A 20573-nucleotide genomic window follows, 5' to 3' on the forward strand; every position below is an offset into this window, starting at 1 on the left:
AAGATGTTGGAGCTGAGGGTCAAGGAAGCACTATACTTTTAGGGTATCAGTGTGTAGAATGATGTGTCTATATTGAAAAAGAGTTTGTGTAGGGACATGGCACGATTTATGCCTGGAAAGACAGCCACGAGTTAGATTGAGAAGAGCCTGGAATTGGGACTTTATTCTGTAGGTACTGGATGGTTCTTCACACATGCCAATGAGAAAATTTGGCATTTAAAAAGACTGATCTGGCAGTGACTTTGAAAGCCCTGAACTATATTTGGTGGGTTGGTTGTGCAAATTGTAAGGAAGGCTTGGTTTGAACGTTTGTGAAGGTAGATTCAACACGATCTGGAACTTGATTTGATGAGGAAGGTGTCAAAGACGCTGCTGAGGTTTGAACCTCCTTGACTAGGAGGCTTGTGTACGATTTCACCACTCAGTGAATGTAAGGAAGGAAGTATTTTAAAGTAGTGTTTGGTTTTAGATCTGGAATCCAACTTCCTACCCAAAGTTGGCATCTTCGGTACATATGCATCAGATAGTTTTGCTTAAATATATGGCAACCATTTTAATTTTGTCGAAAGGAAGAGGTCTGGGGCTCGTGGAAGAGAAATGGAGATTGGGGTCCGCCAAGCTGCAGAGAAGACAGACTGTTCAGCTCACTTATTTTTATTAAGCATCATTATACAGAAAGCGCCACACAAAGAAACTAAGATGACCAGTAGTCCCTGTCCTTAAAAAGTTTAAAATCTGGATGGAATCTACAGGGGATCCCAGTAAGAGTAAATGGCAAGCCCTCAAATCCACAAACCACAGATCAGCCAATTTGTACTCTTCCTGTTGGAGCAGCTGAAGGCCTCCGGCTGAAGAAGAGTGAAAATTAGTAGGATACTAAATTGGAAATGATAAATCTCTTCCTGCAGGGTGTGGATCTGGGAAACTCTTTTCAGTAGTGTACGCCAGACTGCCCAAACTCGCGCTAGAACAGCTCTCAGGAAGTGCAGTGCTAGGGCCACCAGAGAGCTATAAATTTATCCCGTTAACTTCCAAGTGCGCGGCTTAGGGCAGGCGAGGCTCCAAGGCCCGCCCACAGAGGCCAGCACCTCGCTCTGATTGGACAAGTTCATTTCCTCGTCTTCCTCCGTGGGACTACTTCAGCCATCGATCACACTGCTTGTTCCACCCCTACCAGGCCTTTGCTCCACCCGTTTTCAGTGATGTAACACCTGGCGCTCTTTCGCGCTCCAGCCCTCAAGCTCTCCACCAGTCGCTTCAGTTCCTCATTGGCCAGTAGAGAGGGGAGGGAAGGATGGGCACAGTCTATTTTGTTCTCTAAACTCCCTCCTCTAGTTTCCCGGTCTTCTCATAGGCTGTCAGGAGCGCAATTATAGCCTGGAGCTGTCGCGCAGGCGTGCAAAGCTGATCGCTGCTGGAGGAGCACCTCCCCTCAATCATTAGAGAGTTAGTTACACTGTTGTGACGTGAGAGTGGCACTCCGCTTGTCATCCTCACTAACGATTGGCTGTAGCCAAGGTCCATCATACAACCACGCCCCATTCCTCTGCCTAACCTCCCAGTTTGATAGTCCTTGCAGGAGGCCAAGCTTCACCCCGTTGCTGCCGCTTAGCCCTGCGATTGGCTGAGGGAGCTGGCGTGCTTTCCCACCCCCTACTCTTTCCCGGGCCTCCGAGAGGCTGGCGGGACCCCGCGGAAGTTGTCAGTCAATCTCCTCCCTCCCCATCCCCCGCGCGGTCCCTCCCCCTGGCCGCGCGCCCTAGCGCGCGCGCGCACACGCACTCACACTCCCCCCTTGCCTCTACCCAGCACCTTCTCAAGTTGTAGCGGTCGCCCGCCAGGGGTTCTCTGTGGGCTGCGGAAGGGCGCGTGGGGGAGGGGGTTCGGACTGCTCGGCGCTTCGAGGAGCGAGTGTGTGTGCGCGCCCAGGGCCGGGGCGGCGGTTCACCGCCCCGGGAGATGAGGGGTCGGCGCTGACAGGGAAGAGCGGACACCGCGGCGGTGGCGACAGCGGCTCGGAGGGGACCCGCGATGGCAGCGCCTCGGGAGGAGGCTCCAGGCAGGGCGGGCTGCGCTAGCTGCGGCCACTGAGGTGCTGGCGGGCCGGCCGGCTGGCGACCCAGGCTGCAGGGACGAGAGGCGCGTTCGACGTCCGCACCCCAGCGTCCTCGCCTCAGTTGTCTAAACTTCGGGCTCCCGTCCACCAGCCCTCCGAACTCGGAGTCAACAACTTCTTCACCCCCCCACTACCCCCGCCCTCGCCTCCGTCAGCCCCGGGAGCTCGCCGCGCGTCGGGGACCAGGAACCTCCGGCACTGAGATGTGGCCGTGAGGCGTCGGTGGGCGGCGAGGAGAAGCTCGGCGGCGCCCGGGAGCGGGAGGGCAGTGCGGCCGGGGGAACGGGGCGGAGGGGCGCGAGCTCTCGGCGCCTCTCCCCCGCCTCCTCCTCCTGCTGCTGCCCGTTCCGTGCAAGCAGCAGCCGGAGCTGCCAAGCACCAGGGCCGTGGTGATGTCGTCGTCGTCGCCGCCGCCGGCGGGGGCTGCCAGCGCCGCCATCTCGGCCTCGGAGAAAGTGGACGGCTTCACCCGGAAATCGGTGCGCAAAGCGCAGAGGCAGAAGCGCTCGCAGGGCTCGTCGCAGTTCCGCAGCCAGGGCAGCCAGCCGGAGCTGCACCCCTTGCCCCAGCTCAAAGGTAACCTCCGAGGGCGCAGCCCGGGGAGGAACGTGGGGGCTCGCCTCCGCGCCGCCAGAGTCATTTCTTTCTGGGGGTTTCTTCTGCCCAGCTGGCGCTCGGAGTGTGCGAGTCGCGTTCCCCATGCTTCCTTGGCGTCCTCCCACCCCCTTTGATTCAAACAGGTTTGCTGTTAAGAGCCTTGCTTTTCTCACTTCTGGGTTCACCTCAGCTCTTCCGGTCTTGGAGGAGGTCGGCACCCCTCCCCACCTGCGCGCTCTTTTACCTGCCCTTGCGACTGGAGCTCTCCTCTTGCGGTCCGAGGGGTAGAGTGCTCCACTCTTCTTCCCCGAGCCTTGCCCGTCCCCATCTTGCTTTAACAACCTGTCTTACGTTCCGACCTTCCCTTTCTGAGACCTGCCTCCTCTTTTCGGCCACTCTTAGCCAATCCTTTACTTTTCCAATTATAAAGCGCCTGTACGCACTCTCTCCCTAACTTTCCTTCCCATTGATGGTTCCTAAGAGTCTTACAGACCACGAATCCTAATGCACACAGTGGTTAGGAGTTACCTGGCCTTTAGATTTATCTATAAAGAAAAAGCCTAAAAAATCTGACCAGTGTAGTGTCTTACTTACTGGGTCATTAGATTTAAATGTTCCCTGTAGCCCAAAGAATAGAAAGACTTAAAATACTTTATCGTCTTAGAAGATACACACGGTAAACTTGGAGAGGTGTTAAGGGATAGATAGTGTCGCTTTGCAATGGAATGGGAACTTAGTTCGCCAAGCAGTGATTCCAGGGACTTTGTACAGTAATTCAGATTGGTATCCGTGTCAATGCCTTGCAGGAGAACTTGGCACTCCTTTTGGCTCACTCCTTTTTCCCACTAGGTTTAGAGGATTAAAAAAAGAAAGAAAGAAAGAAAGAAAGAAATTGGTTCCTGGTGTTTTGGTTTATTCTTTGTGGATTACTACCTTTTAATTTTGTAATTTTAATGTCTTTGCTTTTTATGAGATAGGCATCATCATGGAACAAGATGATAATGGTACTAAACATTCGAAATTTTTTTTCGACAAAAGAAACCTGATAGAAATCTAGATCATCTGTTTTGCAAGGCCAGGAAATGAAAAGTTCATACTGAAATAGATAAATGTTCAGCAGGTTTTTCTATCAGTTTGAAAAAGCTCCAGCATCCCCTTTAAGGCCAGTCTGGTTCTGATTTGTCTTTGGGCCTATGAATCCAGCCTTAGTTTGGCTAAGAGTCTAAAGAAAACCCCAGATCAAATCACAGTTGACCTGCAATAGCTCTGGAACCCCATTCAGATCCTACACTGCCCTGCCTCTTGGGGTGCTTCTAAATTAAAGACATCCCAGAGCCAGAATCAAACTGACTTTTGAAAGAAGGTTTTATTTAAGATGTGTAGCCTGTGGTACTGCATTTATCATTTGCTATTTAGCATACAAAAATTGTGAAAATTTACATAGCATAGTCAATGGTAGACCACAATGGTAGTAGGCATTGCCAAGACTAATACTTGAGTGATGTCATAGCTATAAAAGAATATCATCTTACCTATTAGGACATTGAACTACTATTCATGAATTTAAAATTTTAAACTTAACTAAAACATATTTTTACCTTTTTAATTTTTTTTCATTAAATTGGCAAATTGTTTTTGCAGTTTGAAGGTTTGGTGCTAGTGTTTTTCTTTCATGTTTCTTTAATTTGCTTTTTAGTAAGATGTTCCTTATATTGTCTTTTTTAATATAATATTTACTTATATTTAATAAAAATAATTGAATATTAGATATATGGTTGCTTCAAGCCAGGAGATGCAGTTTTAATATATTTTGTTTTTAAAAGCCTAGCAAAAATATGCAGAGTCAGTATTCATCCAGGTTTCACGGTGTATAGTTCAACAAGTTGAAGGTGTCATTGAATGTTTTATTTATAGTATTTTGCTCACTAGTAGAGAAAAAAATAAAATTGGAACTTTAGTTTTATTCTATATGTTTTACATGAAAATATAGTATTCTTTATAAGCAAAGTTACGTATTCAGGATAAATTTATGTAAATTTAATTGAAGAATAAGATTCTTACTTAGATTACCCACTAGGAAAAACTACTTGTACTCCAGATGCCAAAATGCTTGAAAAGTGGTTTTTTAAAAATTCAGTTGCTTCATTTGGTACTTTGGCAGTGTCTTTGATACCACAACGTTGAGTGCTTTTTCTGTCAGTAGTAGTTTTTTCCATTTGTGGCCTTAACAAAAACCAGTGGAAAGCCCTGTAATACATGTATGAAAGAGAATTTTTCTTCCTGCTCTGAAATATAATCTTGCTGTGGAGTGATTCAATGTCTGTGGCCATCCAAAATCTTTTAAGTGTTTATGCCAACCTGCTTACGTTACACTTTGTCCACATGAATCTAAACTGGAAAGGTGCCAGCTATTTTCCTTAAAGCATGCTATGGGTAAAGAGTAACAAAATAATCCCACTTTTTAATCTATAAGAAGTTATTCATGTGAAATAATTTAGTAAGTGGGTTGCAGGATTTTAATGGGGAAAATGTTCAGAGAAAATTCTGTTTTATTACAGAAAGTATTTAAAAAACAAGCCTTGTTAAAAGGATGTTTTAAAAATGAGAAACTGTTATGTGGGTCATCAAACTTAACTGCCTTATATTTTATAGCTTAAAAATTTTTTTTTTTTCCAAAATACTTGAAATTTCTTATGTTAATTCTGTAAGTTCCTCTGAGAACTAGGTATTAGAAAATAAAGGTAGGAACATTCTGTCAATCATTTTTTTCTGTATTTAAATTTTCATTAGTATAGTACTTAATTTTTCTACCTTAAACTTTTCCTCTGGTAACCAACAGTTAGGAGACTTTTAACTTAAAAAAAAAATCAGTTAATTGGAAGCTTTTCAGTCTGTTTAGCCTTTTTTGTGTAAGTCTCTAGAAGGATTGGTTTGGTAAAATAGTAGATGCCATACAGTTATATAACATTTAGCATTTACAAATTATTTTACACTTTTATTTATATTTTTAAATTATAAAAACAGTATTGCTCATAATAAGTGAAATAGTCCAAAGTTGTGTAACATCTAATCCCCGATAGCCCTTGCTTTTTCACACCTAAGGTAATATTGTGACAATCCGTAGCTCAATGTATTTTTACAAAAATTATATTTCATTGTGTTATCCCAGCAACTCTGTGCAAGACCAGTATTATTCGCAGATGAGAAAGCTGAGGCTTAAACAGCTTAGTTTCAGGCCTGTGATTACTTAATCTGGATGGTGTTGCACCTGACACCGGTACCCAGGTTAAATGATTTCAGTATTTTTGCTGTTATCCTGCTTTGTGAAATTTGAGCAGTATCATAGAGTTGGGTCATTGGGGTCAGCCCTGGGTCAAAGGTAAAATTTTAATCTTTGTGAGTTGCTTTCCTTATCTCTAAAATGGGGATAATACCTTCTATGTCCCCAGGATTTAGCGGATTAAGTGAAATAATGTAATTAGTGCCTAAAAATAGGCAAAGAATGTTAGTTCCCATTCTGTTTGATATTTGAAAATCCAGATCAAAGGTATTTTCTAAATGAAGGATTCACATAAATAGTAAACTTTGCTAGTGTACTTAATGTATAATTTGTTTATAATCAGTTTTCACATATGATTTATGTGAAATGAGGTGAAGCTGTAACATCAGCATAAGTGTGGATGTGGAAATAGGGTAGAGTGACTATTTAAAATATTGAAAGTTGTAGTTAGAAGTTTTTTATCAAGCAGAGAAATTGAATTAACCAGTAGAATTGTATAGATGTGCATTTCTTATGGGAGACAGCCAGTAAATGGCAAAGAACAGAATGAAACTGGCTTTGAGATTGAAGTCCCCTTCAGATGAGGTAAAGAACTTACCAAGTTTCCTCAGTTTCTTGGTTGGTATATTCTTAGAAGCTGGGTCCCACTGGAGGTATTGAGTCCAGTAACAGTGGTGCTCATTTGAAGTGCTTTGCTTACCTATAGGGAAAAAAAAAATTTTGTTTTTCTTGATGTATGTGGTCTTTTAGGGTATCTGGAACAAGAACAACGACACAATTTGAAATTTCATAACTAACTTAACTTTTTTGTGCTGGTGAGGGACACTACTGACTGAACTTTTAAGGTTTATAGATTTTTTTCAAAATTAATTTCATTCCATCTAATCCCAAAACCCGTTTTAGTAATTGGGGTGGCAATAAAGGAGAGTTGAAATTCATCTGAATATGTTAAAAATGTTTGTTTACAAAGGGATATAACATTTTACCTATTTTAGGACTGTCTTCTGGAAGTAATATTATATTTCTTCTGGTAGACTTACTTTTAAATTTTTAAAAACTTTTTAAGGATATACTTCTAGAGAAATTAATATAGTGTCTGTTGCTGGCCTTCACATGAAGGAAAAACTTCCATTTAAGTCTAATTTAACATCTTCAGAATTCCTATTTAGGGTCAAATTTCTTTTTCCCCCAATGTTATTACCTCCTCTGATTCTTAATTGAATTTTGGATCCTTTTATGAAGTGCCTGTAAAGTGAGAATCCAGTAAAATGTATTTAAGTAAAATAGTGTGATCACTGGGATAGAGTACCATCCTGTAAATAGTACACTTAAACTGTCTTCCTGTATCATTGATGAGTCACAGTTGCTTTGGGCTAGTTGTTTAACCCCTTTGACCTTCAGTTTAATCATTTTTACTTGTAAGAATAATATTTTCCCCTGCTAAAATCACAAAAATGAATTAGTCTTTAATGAGGTATTGCCTCTCTTTGGATGACAAAGACAGGTTTATCAACAAAAATCATACATTTGGGAAATAATAGATTGTGTGTTTTTACAATTTTAACTTTTTAAATTGTAAAAAGCTGGGGATATAAACTACCTTATTTTAATTTTATGTGTTTAGCAGTGTTCTCAACCCTGGCTGTGCACTTAGAGAGTTTTAAAAAACATCAGTGCCTGGGTCCTACCCTCAAGTGATTCTAAATAAATTGGTCTAAGGTAGGATGCAGGCATTTGTATTTTTGAAAGCTCCCAGGATGATTCTGATATGCAGCCAGGGTTGAGAATCACTGGTTTGGCATTATCTGTCTATTGATTTAATTCATTAATTGAGACTTTGTCCTTTTCTCTGGATACTAGCGGCTCATTACCCAGCCTATTAACATTTCCTGCCCTCACTTCACCTCGTGCTATTTACTTTTCACTCTCTTAACTTTGCTGCCCCCTATGGCTAATCAGCTACTTTCCTGAAGGGGATAGTGCTCTTGGATTCTGGAGTTTTAGGTGTGATGAGTTGATTCTATTGGATTTTACTGTAGTTATCATAATTAAAAATCAGCTATTATCCTTTGATACAAGGTGGTCACGTGTTTTTTTTTCTCTCTGTGATTTTCAGAGCTGTGGCTGAGCTGTCAAGTAAAAATGAGAACATATGATAGCAGTTCGCCTAGTTTTAATCTCATCATTCAGGGTAGCATGATAATCCCAACCAATTTGGAATGTAAAGCTGATATTTGCTGTATGTTCACAGCATTGTTCTGCCTCTTGAAGATTTAGAACTAATATTACTAGTGTATATGTTGACTATTAGATGTTGAACAGATGAGATATTGTTGATCATAACTGTTTTTGGTCATGCCTTATATTTATTTAGCATCAAGTAATGTTTTTCTTGTGGTTGCTTTGGCAGCACATAATACTAAAACTGAAACTATTGAAGATTAGCATGATTCCTGCCCAAGGATGACACACAGATTTGTGAAGTATTCCAGATTTTTGCAGAATAAACAGGGCATTTTAGAAAGAAAAAGAAAAAGGAAAAAGAAATGTTTTTCGTCAGAGTGTTTTTACATCTATCATCTTAATCTTGACCACAGTTTTTTACTGAAGGTAGGGCAGCAAGGACCTGGGGCCACTTATATTCCATAACTTTTTGTCTTTGGCCTTTCTGCTAACCAGTTTGAATGATACCTGTATTTGTTGATTTGTTGTGCTGAGTCAGTGTCAGTTATGAAGTGATGTTCTCTCTCCAGAATGAGATGGTAAAATTTTTGTGAAAGCAGAAGTTATCTGTGTTTTCATATCCTATTATAGTACCAAATACGGTGTTCTGTGCATAATAAGTGTGGTCATGTAGGCGGAGTCACTGTTTTGATTAAGAAATTACCTGTTGGCCCTCCCTCTACACACATCCCCCGTTATTGATTATGCTTCCTTCAGTGGTGGTCTGTGCTATCTACCAGCAGATGGGTTCTCTTCTGTTTTGTGTTTTGTTTTAATATATTTGTGCCTAAATCTGATTCAAAGTTATGAATTTTGGGTTTTCAGTACCATGATAATAAATAGTAAATGTAGGTTTGAAACAAAGGATTGTTTGCTGCTGTATTTGTGCTTTGCCAGTGACTGGTTTAAGTGACGTGTAACATTATTGATAGATTTATTTCTAGGAAAAGTATTGTGTAAGGTCTGTGTGGAAAAGTAATACTGGGTTGACTTCCAGATGTGGACAACTATGTAAATATCGGGTAAACTGAAATAACTAGTTTCCAGTAATTTCTAAATTTGAGGCTCAGTCTTTATTTATAAGGATGTCCTTGAAGGAGATGAAAGGAACAGATTTTAAATATATAATTACTTTCAGTGCATTATTATGTGATAGGGAACCTAAATGCTTTACTGAAAGAGTTTTACATGACAGGCTAGGTTTATGTGAAATAAGCTCTGCTTGTCTGGGCAGGATATTCACTAATGAGCAGTTTCAAACCACTTTTTATATATATTTTTGAACTTTTCCTTGAAGGAATTTGTTTATGTGGTTTTTTCGTGTAATGGTGAATTTTAGAAATCCTGCAATTTTGATCAGATTTCTTAAAGAAATCTATTAGGATTTTTTTTTTTTTGTAGTTTGCCAAATATGATAGGTTCACATTATAAAATTCAGAGAACCTATTTCTAACTTGGATACTGAAGGCAAGGGATTTCTTGGGAACTCACTCCTCCTACTGGAATGGTGATGCTAATTGCATTTACTGTAACATTATTGTGATGTTATATCTAGTTGAGCCTTCCAGTGCTGAATGGGACCTCAGAAGTCATTCTGGTTTAGCTTTCATTGGGAATGAGTTTCACTCTTGTTCTAAATAAATAGCTATCTTGTCATTTCATCAGAAAAGCTTTCTTTAAGGTAGGGAGAAGAAGTACAGGGTTTTTAAGCTCTTAGATACTCTCTCAGATTTTGCTTAGTGAGGAAACTGCATAAACGATAGTTAAAAAGATGTTAGGTGTAAGAAACTAGAATTTTTTGATGACTGGGCTTAACTTGTAGTACAGGATAATAAAATATTAAATATAGCTTTAAAAATGATACATTTTCTCTTTTTAATTGGATTTGCCTTTGATTCACACTCATTGATAACGGATATTCTAGAATTATAGCTGTTACCAGAAGATGATGATTATTTTAACTCATGGTTGATCCTGTGCCTCTAAATTGATAAAGTCAAAAGGATGAGACAGTTTTTGTCATAAGCTCTGAATTTTGATTTAGCAAAACTGGGTGTTTTTTTAAAACATAATTTTCCAAACAGACTTTTCTAAAGATAAACATCTGTTGAAGTCATAAGTAAAATAAAATATAATTTCTATAGGAATATATATTTGCTTTTTTTTTTTTTTGTGGTACGCGGGCCTCTCACTGTTGTGGCCTCTCCCGTTGCGGAGCACAGGGTCTGGACGTGCAGGCTCAGCAGCCATGGCTCACGGGCCCAGCTGCTCCGCGGCCTGCGGGATCCCCCCGGACGGGGGCACAAACCCGTGTCCCCTGCATCGGCAGGCGGACTCCCAACCACTGCGCCACCAGGGAAGCCCCTGCTTTTTTTTTTTTAACTTGTACTACTGTTCTTCTTATAATTAGCCAGAGGAAGAAGATTTTGTTTGCCTGCTGTGAAACTAGATACGTACTTTGCTTTCAAAGTCTAGTACAGAAATATTTTCCTCTTTGATGTTCATAGTGCTTAAATTTTAGGTGAACCATTGTAGAGATTAAAACTTTTACTCAGTAAAGTGAATAAAATGATGAATGCTTTTTCTTTCAAAATTAAACGTCTTTAGGGGCTTAGAATCTGGTGGGATAAATATAGACATGTAAGCCGGTGGTTTCAATTAGAGACAAGTGCTGTGATAAGAGTAAGCAGTGAAAGCCTAGGGGAGTGTGTGGGACCCAACTCAGTTTTGGTATGTGAGGAGAGAGATCAGGGAAAGCTTCCTGGAGAAGGTGACAGGTAAGCTGAGACCTGAAAGGCCAGACGTGTTAGACCAAGACACATGGGTTCTAAGAGGTCCACCTAAAGGACAGTATGGGCAACCCCAGAGGTAGGTGAGCATAGCGTATGTTGGGAACTGCCAGCAATATATGTGGCCGTGATAAAGAATATTATAATAGGGAACTGGCTAGAGAAGAGACTGGAGCGACAATTAGTGTCTAGGTAACAGCCTTGATGCCATGTCCTGCACTTATTCCTGACAGTTGTGTGAAGAGTATATTGGGAGATGAGAGTGAAGAATACTAGTTAATGCTGGCACAGTAATCCAGGCAAGAGATGATGGTGGCCTTATCTAAGTGGGGATAGGTGGTATCACAGGGGGACTTGGTGAGAGGGAAAAATCAATGATGATACATTTCTAACTTGTGCAACTAGATGTATGGTAGCAATTTACTGAAAGGGAAAAAGTGTGGAAGATCTGATGTGGGAGAAGACAGGGACAGGTTGTCTGTGGGACAGGTTGAAGTGCCTGTGGAAATAGAAGTGAAGAGTCTAGTAGGAAATTAGATATTTGGGTCTGGAGCTAAGTAGAAAAATCTGTGCTAATAATAAGAATTTAGGAGCTTTAGATTAAAGGTGGCATTTGAAGAGATGCAACTGCTTACTGAAAATGTATATAGAATGAGAAGAGGGCAAGGAATACCATCATTTAGATGATGATCAAAGAAGAAGGAGCAGCAGCTTGAGTGGAAGACAGGAGAGAGTAGAGACAAGGCAGCCAAGGGAAGAAAATATGTTTTTAATTGGGAGTGGGGTGAGGCTAGTAACAGTGAGAAGAACTGCTAACAAGTCAAATAAGAATGGAAGTGTTTCCATGGGTTTGGTAGTCTTCAGGCAACATTTGTGACTCTAGAGGGGTTTCAGAGGATTGATAGACTTGAAACCAGACTTCTCTAAGGAGAAATGAGGAGTGAATGGAAATTGGGAAAGCCAAGTCAGTAAGTATGGACATCTCTTTCAGGAAGCTTGACAATTAAAACAAAAAAAATGTATCACTGGCTGCTGGGTGGAGAATGGATTGTAGCAGAACAAGATTTTTAGGAGGAGGATCAGTTAGGAGGTTGTTTTAATAGACTAGATGAGGCATGATGTGGCTAGGGCTAGGGTGGTAGCAGTAAAGATGGAGAGAAAGAGATGTATTCACAATATAACTAAGCTAGGACTTGTTGATGAATTGTTTGGGAGAGATGGACAGGCAAAGGTAGGAGCCAAAGATGTTTCCCAGGTGTTTTAGCTTGCACAGCTGCGTTGCATAGGTCTACCACCACTGAGAAGGAATACATTAGAAAAAGAACCAGATAAAGAGGGAAAATCCAGAGTTATATTTTAGAGATTTTAAGTTTGAGTTTAAGTTTTAAGTTTGAGATGTCTTTTGGAAACCTAGGTATAAACATCAAATAGAATTTTGGATTTGTGAATCACAGAGTGCCTATTGGTAATTTCTGTGATTTCTAAACATTCATTAAAAGATTTTCAACGGGGCTTCCCTGGTGGCGCAGTGGTTGAGAGTCTGCCTGCCGATGCAGGGGATACGGGTGCCCCGGTCCGGGAAGATCCCACATGCTGCGGAGCGGCTGGGCCCGTGAGCCATGGCTGCTGGGCCTGTGCGTCCGGAGCCTGTGCTCTGCAACGGGAGAGGCCACAATGGTGAGAGGCCCGTGTACTGCAAAAAAAAAAAAAAAATTTTCAACGTTGTTTATTAGAAAATGTTCATAGTTTGGGATGCTGGCCACTTGGTCTTTTGGGCAAAATGGGATTATATATTCCCAATTCAGTGGAATGTCTGTGTATAAGACATTGCGCAGTGGCAAGATGTCCTTGGTATATGTGTGAGGTAGATTACAGAATTTGTTGGGACAGGTTCATGAGTAGGGTTAGTTACTTAATTGGCTGTTTTCTGCCTTTAGACTATAAGTAAAGTGCTCCAGGACCTGAGATCCATATCTTCCTTCCCAGAATTTAGGCAGTCAGTACTTGGTTTAATATTTATTGAATGAAATAATGAAGCAAATGCTATTAAATTGATTTAAAGAAAAACACCGTTTTGTGTCATGCAGTAATTCACAAATTTATAATGATTTATAATTGAGTAATAGTTTACATACAGCCCCAAATTTAGCATTTTGTTGATGAAGAAACCAAAACAGGTAGGTTATATTCTTGTGCAAGTCATTTATAGCTTCATCTTCTCAATTGATTCGTCCTCTGTAATATGAAACCAAGATATGTATTGTCTGCACTAAAGCAAAATTATCATGTTATTTTCTAACAGTGCAAAGGAGAAATATTTGTAGTTGAGAGCCTTACAAGAGAGATAATGATTTCTTTTAGGTCCTGGGCAGGTACTGAAAGTAGGTTTTTCTAAGACCCTGTAAAGCAGAGGATCTTTATTTTTTAAATTCTTCTGGTATAAAAATGCTTCATTGATCTTTGCAGGTCTCCCTTTTAGCACAATTCTTCCCTTTTTTAAAGTAATGTAAAGTTTTTCTGAAGAAGAAATTGGAGAACAGTTGTTTTATGAATGAGTACTGAGAAACAAGATGAAATGAACTTTTAATCACTCAGCACATTTGTGTCAGAGCTAGATTTATAATTTGGAGTCTCTACTCACTTAAAGTTATAATGATATGTAATTAGCAGCTTTGAGGAATTATGGAATTATTATGGGATATCAAGACTGATTAGATTCTACTTATTTTTGCTTCTCTGTTCTATACACAAGCTATGTACACACAGTTTTTGAAAACTTTTTTTTTTTAAACTATGACCACATTAACATAGCACTGTCTTTCTGATCATTATTTCCCAATTCAAGGGAGGAAAATAAATTGGGGCAAGATAACTGAGACTTGGATATAAAAGTCATTTGGGCCAATTCATCTATCACTCTACTGATTTTATTCTCCTGAAAACTGAGAAAAACTGAAATTAGACAATATGTCATCTCTCTAAGTAGTTTTCTACATACATTTGTGACTGAATTTGAATCCAAAGTGGAAATAAAATAGCAGATGTAACAATGAAATGCTTTTAAGGTGCATTTAATTTTCACAGTCATATTTCCTTCATAGGAAATTTCTATCATTCATGTAGGAGAGGTAAAAATAACCCAGGTTTTACTTAGCTACCAGATACCCAGGCACTGATTTTGGTATTTCATATATTTTGTTAATTCTGTTTTTAATTTGAACCACCTGTATAAGCTTACACATAATCATATTTTGATATTTTGAGAACTTCTTTTTTTTTAAAAAAGATCTAGAAAAGTAGCTTCTCCTGTGGAATAGGAATGACTATTTTAGGATACAGTACTTGCTGTGAGTCATGAGTGAGTCTCAGTTTTCATGGTTTTCTAAAATAAAGTCATTTAAAGACTATGCAGTGAGAAATGTCATATTCTTAACTACCCTATTTCTTGTATAATGGCTTTATTATTTTTGTAAAAACTTACAGACTCACTCTTAAAGACAAGTCAATAGAAAGTAAAAATCCCCAGGCAGAGGAAACTTCTAAAATTTTGAACATCTTCCTATATTTTCCCATTAGTGAGATCATATAATGTATGTTGTTCTATAACCCATTACTTTCACTTTAATAGAATACTATAAATAGCATGTTTCTGAAAGAAAAAAATTAAAATCTAGAATTGTTTCTGATTAAACTTTATTTTTGGAAATACTGAGTCAAATCATTTTAAACCTTGATTATGAAAATTCCTTATGTTAAAAGGAGAGGAAATAACTTCTAAGAGTACTGTTGTTTAATTTTGGGGAGATTATACATGGATCTCCTAGAAAATCTGATTAAAGAAATCCACCATCTCAGAAAATACCATATACAATATTTTATATATAATTTCAGGGTCCTTGGATTTGCAGCACCACCGCCATGCTGAAGCCTGTCTCTGGTCAGATGGAGGAGGGAAGTGGGTGGGTTGTTCTGTGGCCCTTAGGCCCTGCCCTAGAGACTTGAACCACCTTGTTAAAGTAGGTAATCCTTTTCCTAACACAGTAGCAGGTGTTTCTTAGGAGTTGCAGGTAGAGTTAGCTGCAAGATGGAACCTCATCACAGCTATGGAAACCATCTATAAAGATCTGTTTTAAAACACTTCTTGTTCCCCAAGGGTCCCAAATGAAACAAAGATGCTTCTAAAAACCTTTATTTAATGAATAGATTTTATATTCAAATTGAATTAAACAGATGACACAATATTCCATTTATTCTTCTAGGAGACTGTTTTTCAGTATTCTGCTTCTCAAGGTTCTACATTCCAAGAAATCCATATAACATGCCCCACTAGCTCATCTTCATTTCTTGTTCTTATCTTCTTTAAAGTGTTTTTTTTTTTGCAGTACGCAGGCCTCTCACTGTTGTGGCCTCTCCAGTTGCGGAGCACAGGCTCCGGACGCGCAGGCTCAGCGGCCGTGGCTCACGGGCCCAGCCGCTCCGCGGCATGTGGGATCTTCCCGGACTGGGGCACGAACCCGTGTCCCCTGCATCGGCAGGCGGACTCTCAACCACTGCGCCACCAGGGAAGCCCCTTTAAAGTGGTTTTGATAACAAGAGGAAACATAATTTTTTGAAATAAAAATTGAACAGTATATTTTAACCCTTTTGTAGTGTAGTAGTTGTGAATGTATTTGTATTTGAATGGTAATTGAGTAAAGCATGTAAATGTTTATGCTTTTTCAAGTTTTAGATAGTATTCTAGGGGTTTTCTTAAAATGGTATAATTTGTATATTAGAATGCATTATCAAACTGGTAGGGTTCATGTATTCAAATTCCTAAGATGTGATAGCTACAATTTTTCCCACCATTTTCAATTTTAATGAAATCATAGACCCTTACCTAAGTCATATTTAGTTACAGTGCTGTGAATCATTTGTTAATAAACGTTTCCATTGTTACCTTATAAAAGCTTGATCCTCTGAAGTTTCAAATAAAAGCTGATTTTAGACTCTTAGTTATTAATGTTCTAGGGGTATTGCCAAAAAAAGCTGCATGTCCTATATTCTGTGCCAGTTTCTTAAATTAGAATCTTGGATTGCATCCTCAGCGTGTCACTGTAGTGGTATTGCTGGGTTGCTATGATACGGTGCTTGTTCTGTAATTTGTAGCACGAATCTTATATGAGAGCCTGCTTTAGATTTCAAGTATGTGAGCAACAGTAATAGGGAATATGTTATCTTTTTTCTTTAAGGAAAATTATACCTATAAAACTGTTATTTCTGTTACAAATTATGATATCTAGTACTTCAAACTATTCTTAGATGTAAAATAGAGGATTAACAATGAACAACTTGAAATAATTTGGTTATCCCTAAGAAGTTTAGTTTATCACATTGACTTTTATGAAAATGGACAAGAAATGGAAGGCTTTATGATAATGAATATTTTAAAATTTTAGTGTTCTTGATATTTGAGGTCTTGAGAGAAACGAATATAGACTAGATTTTCTGGTAAGATTCATTTGAGACAGTACCAGCAAAACTATATTACGAGAGAAAACTCAAAATTATCTTCCTGTACTGAATTTAGTATTTTTTTATTCAATGAACTGTTATTAAAACCAATACTACATAGCCATGTTAATAAACTATTATTATTATCTCTTTTTAAAAAAATTTTATTGAAGTATAGTTGATTTACAAGGTTGTGTTAATTTCTGCTGTACAGCAAAGTGAGTCAGTTATACATATATATATTCTTTTTCATTATGGTTTTTTTTTTTTTTTGCGGTACGCGGGCCTCTCACTGTTGTGGCCTCTCCTGTTGCAGAGCACAGGCTCTGGACGCGCAGGCTCAGCGGCCATGGCTCACGGGCCCAGCCGCTTCGCTGCATGTGGGATCTTCCCAGACCGGGGCACAAACCCGTGTCCTCTGCACGCGCAGGCGGACTCTCAACCACCGTGCCACCAGGGAAGCCCCATTATGGTTTTTTTTTTTTAACATCTTTATTGGAGTATAATTGCTTTACACTGGTGTGTTAGTTTCTGCTTTATAACAAAGTGAATCAGTTATACGTATACATATGTCCCCATATCTCCTCCCTCTTGCATCTCCCTCCCTCCCACCCTCCCTATCCCACCCCTTTAGGTGGTCACGAAGCACCGGAGCGGATCTCCCTGTGCTATGCGGCTGCTTCCCACTAGCTAGCTAGCTGTTTTATGTTTGGTAGTGTATATATGTCCATGCCACTTTCTCACTTTGTCCCGACTTACCCTTCCCCTTCCCTGTATCCTCAAGTCCATTCTCTAGTAGGTCTGCATCTTTATTCCCATCTTGCCCCTAGGTTCTTCATGACCTTTTTTTTTTTTGATTCCATATATATGTGTTAGCATACTGTATTTGTTTTTCTCTTTCTGACTTACTTCACTCTGTATGACAGACCCTAGGTCCATCCACATCACTACAAATAACTCAGTTTCGTTCCTTTTTACGGCTGAGTAATATTCCATTGTATATATGTGCCACATCTTCTTTATCCATTCATCTGTTGATGGACACTTAGGTTGCTTCCATGTCCTGGCTATTGTAAATAGAGCTGCAATGAACATTTTGGTACATGACTTTTTTGAATTGTGGTTTTCTCAGGGTATATGCCCAGTAGTGGGATTGCCGGGTCATATGGTAGTTCTATTTTTAGTTTTTTAAGGAATGTCCGTACTGTTCTCCATAGTGGCTGTATCAATATACATTCCCACCAACAGTGCAAGAGGGTTCCCTTTTCTCCACACCCTCTCCAGCATTTATTTGTAGATTTTTTGATGATGGCCGTTCTGATGGGTGTGAGACGATATCTCATTGTAGTTTTGATTTGCATTTCTCTAATGATTAATGATGTTGAGCATTCTTTCATATGTCTGTTGGCAATCTGTCTATCTTCTTTGGAGAAATGTCTGTTTAGGTCTTCTGCCCATTTTTGGATTGGGTTGTTTGTTTTTTTAATGTTGGGCTGCATGAACTGCTTGTAAATTTTGGAGATTAATCCTTTTTCAGTTGCTTCATATACAAATATTTTCTCCCATTCTGAAGGTTGTCTTTTCGTCTTGTTTATGGTTTTCTTTGCTGTGCAAAAGCTTTTAAGTTTCATTAGGTCCCATTTGTTTATTTTTGTTCTTATTTCCATTTCTCTAGGAGGTGGGTCAAAAAGGATCTTTCTGTGATTTATGTCATAGAGTGTTCTGCCTGTGTTTTCCTCTAAGAGTTGTTTTTGTTTTTGCGGTACGCGGGCCTCTCACTGTTGTGGCCTCTCACTGTTGTGGCCTCTCCCGTTGTGGAGCACAGGCTCCGGACGTGCAGGCTCAGCGACCATGGCTCACAGGCCCAGCCGCTCTGCGGCATGTGGGATCTTCCCAGACCGGGGCATGAACCCATGTCCCCTGCATCGGCAGGTGGACTGTCAACCACTGTGCCACCAGGGAAGCCCTCCTCTAAGAGTTGGATGGTGTCTGGCCTTACATTTAGGTCTTTAATCCATTTTGACTTTATTTTTGTGTATGGTGTTAAGGAGTGTTCTAATTTCATTCTTTTACATGTAGCTGTCCAGTTTTCCCAGCACCACTTATTGAAGAGGCTGTCTTTTCTCCACTGTATATTCTTGCCTCCTTTATCAAAGATAAGGTGACCATATGTGTGTGGGTTTATCTCTGGGCTTTCTATCCTGTTCCATTGATCTACATTTCTGTTTTTGTGCCAGTACCATACTGTCTGGATTACTGTAGCTTTGTAGTATAGTCTGAAGCCAGGGAGCCTGATTCCTCCAGCTCCGTTTTTCTTTCTCAAGATTGCTTTGGCTATTTGGGGTCTTTTGTGTTTCCATACAAATTGTGAAAGTTTTTGTTCTAGTTCTGTGAAAAATGCCAGTGGTAGTTTGATAGGGATTGCATTGAATCTGTAGATTGCCTTGGGTAGTATAGTCATTTTCACAATGTTAATTCTTCCAATCCAAGAACATGGTATATCTCTCCATCTATTTGTATCATCTTTAATTTCTTTCATCAGTGTCTTATAATTTTCTGCATACTGGTCTTTTGTCTCCTTAGGTAGGTTTATTCCTAGATATTTTATTCTTTTTGTTGCAGTGGTAAATGGGAGTGTTTTCTTAATTTCACTTTCAGATTTCTCATCATTAGTGTATAGGAATGCACTAGGAAGGAAATTTCTTTCCTTCTGCTAACTTTGGGGTTTTTTTGGTTCTTCTTTCTCTAGTTGCTTTAGGTGTAAGGTTAGGTTGTTTATTTGAGATGTTTCTTTTTTCTTAAGATAGGATTGTATAGTTATAAACTTCCCTCTTAGAACTGCTTTTCCTGCATCCCATAGGTTTTGGGTCGTCGTGTTTGCATTGTCATTTGTTTCTAGGTATTTTTTGATTTCCTCTTTGATTTCTTCAGTGATCTCTTGGTTGTTAAGTAGTGTGTTGTTTAGCCTCCATGTCTTTGTAATTTCTTACAGGTTTCTTCCTGTAATTGATATCTAGTCTCATAGCATTGTGGTCAGAAAAGATTCTTGATACAATTTCAATTTTCTTAAATTTACCAAGGCTTGATATGTGACCCAAGATATGATCTATCCTGGAGAATGTTCCATGAGCACTTGAGAAGAATGTGTATTCTGTTGTTTTTGTATGGAATGTCCTATAAATATCAATTAAGTCCATCTTGTTTAATGTATCATTTAAAGCTTGTGTTTCCTTATTTATTTTCATTTTGGATAATCTGTCCATTGGTGAAAGTGGGGTGTTAAAGTCTCCTACTATGATTGTGTTACTGTCGATTTCCCCTTTTATGGCTGTTAGTATTTGCCTTATGTATTGAGGTGCTCCTATGTTGGGTGCATAAATATTTACAATTGTTATATCTTCTTCTTGGATTGATCCCTTGATCATTATGTATTGTCTTTCTTTGTCCCTTGTCATAGTCTCTGTTTTAAAGTCTATTTTGTCAGATATGAGAATTGCTACTCCAGCTTTCTTTTGATTTCCATTTGCATGGAATATCTTTTTCCTTCCCCTCACTTTTAGTCTGTATGTGTCCCTAGGTCTGAAGTGGGTCTCTTACAGATAGCATATATATGGGTCTTGTTTTTGTGTCCATTCAGCCAGTCTGTCTTTTGGTAGGAGCATTTAATCCATTTACATTTAAGGTAATTATCGATATGTATGTTCCTATTACCATTTTCTTAATTCTTTTGGGTTTATTATTGTAGGTCTTTTCCTTCTCTTGTGTTTCCTGCCTAGAGAAGTTCCTTTAGCATTTGTTGTAAAGCTGGTTTGGTGGTGCTGAATTCTCTTAGCTTTTGCTTGTCTGTAAAGGTTTTTATTTCTCCGTCAAATCTGAATGAGATCCTTGCTGGGTAGAGTAATCTTGCTTGTAGGTTTTTCTCCTTCATCACTTTAAATATGTCCTGCCGTTCCCTTCTGGCTTTCAGAGTTTCTGCTGAAAGATCAGCTGTAAACCTTATGGGGATTCCCTTATGTGTTATTTGTTGTTTTTCCCTTGCTGCTTTTAACATTTGTTCTCTGTATTTAATTTTTGA

The 20573-nt window shown here is 39.4% G+C and overlaps 1 protein-coding gene across 1 annotated transcript in view; it reads left to right on the top strand.

The window, feature by feature from the left end:
• Positions 1 to 1805: 1805 nt before the first annotated feature.
• PPP2R5A (protein phosphatase 2 regulatory subunit B'alpha) overlaps positions 1806 to 20573 on the top strand; it is a 92109-nt gene continuing 73341 nt past the window's right edge. The window contains exon 1 of the mRNA XM_082832654.1: positions 1806 to 2692. Within this exon, the coding sequence (XP_082688780.1) occupies positions 2509 to 2692 (184 nt within the window). The 5' untranslated portion in view covers positions 1806 to 2508. The remainder of the gene's footprint in view (positions 2693 to 20573) is intronic.

This window comes from Leucopleurus acutus, assembly GCF_964270905.1.
Source record: "Leucopleurus acutus genome assembly, chromosome: 2".
Lineage (NCBI taxonomy): Eukaryota > Metazoa > Chordata > Mammalia > Artiodactyla > Delphinidae > Leucopleurus > Leucopleurus acutus.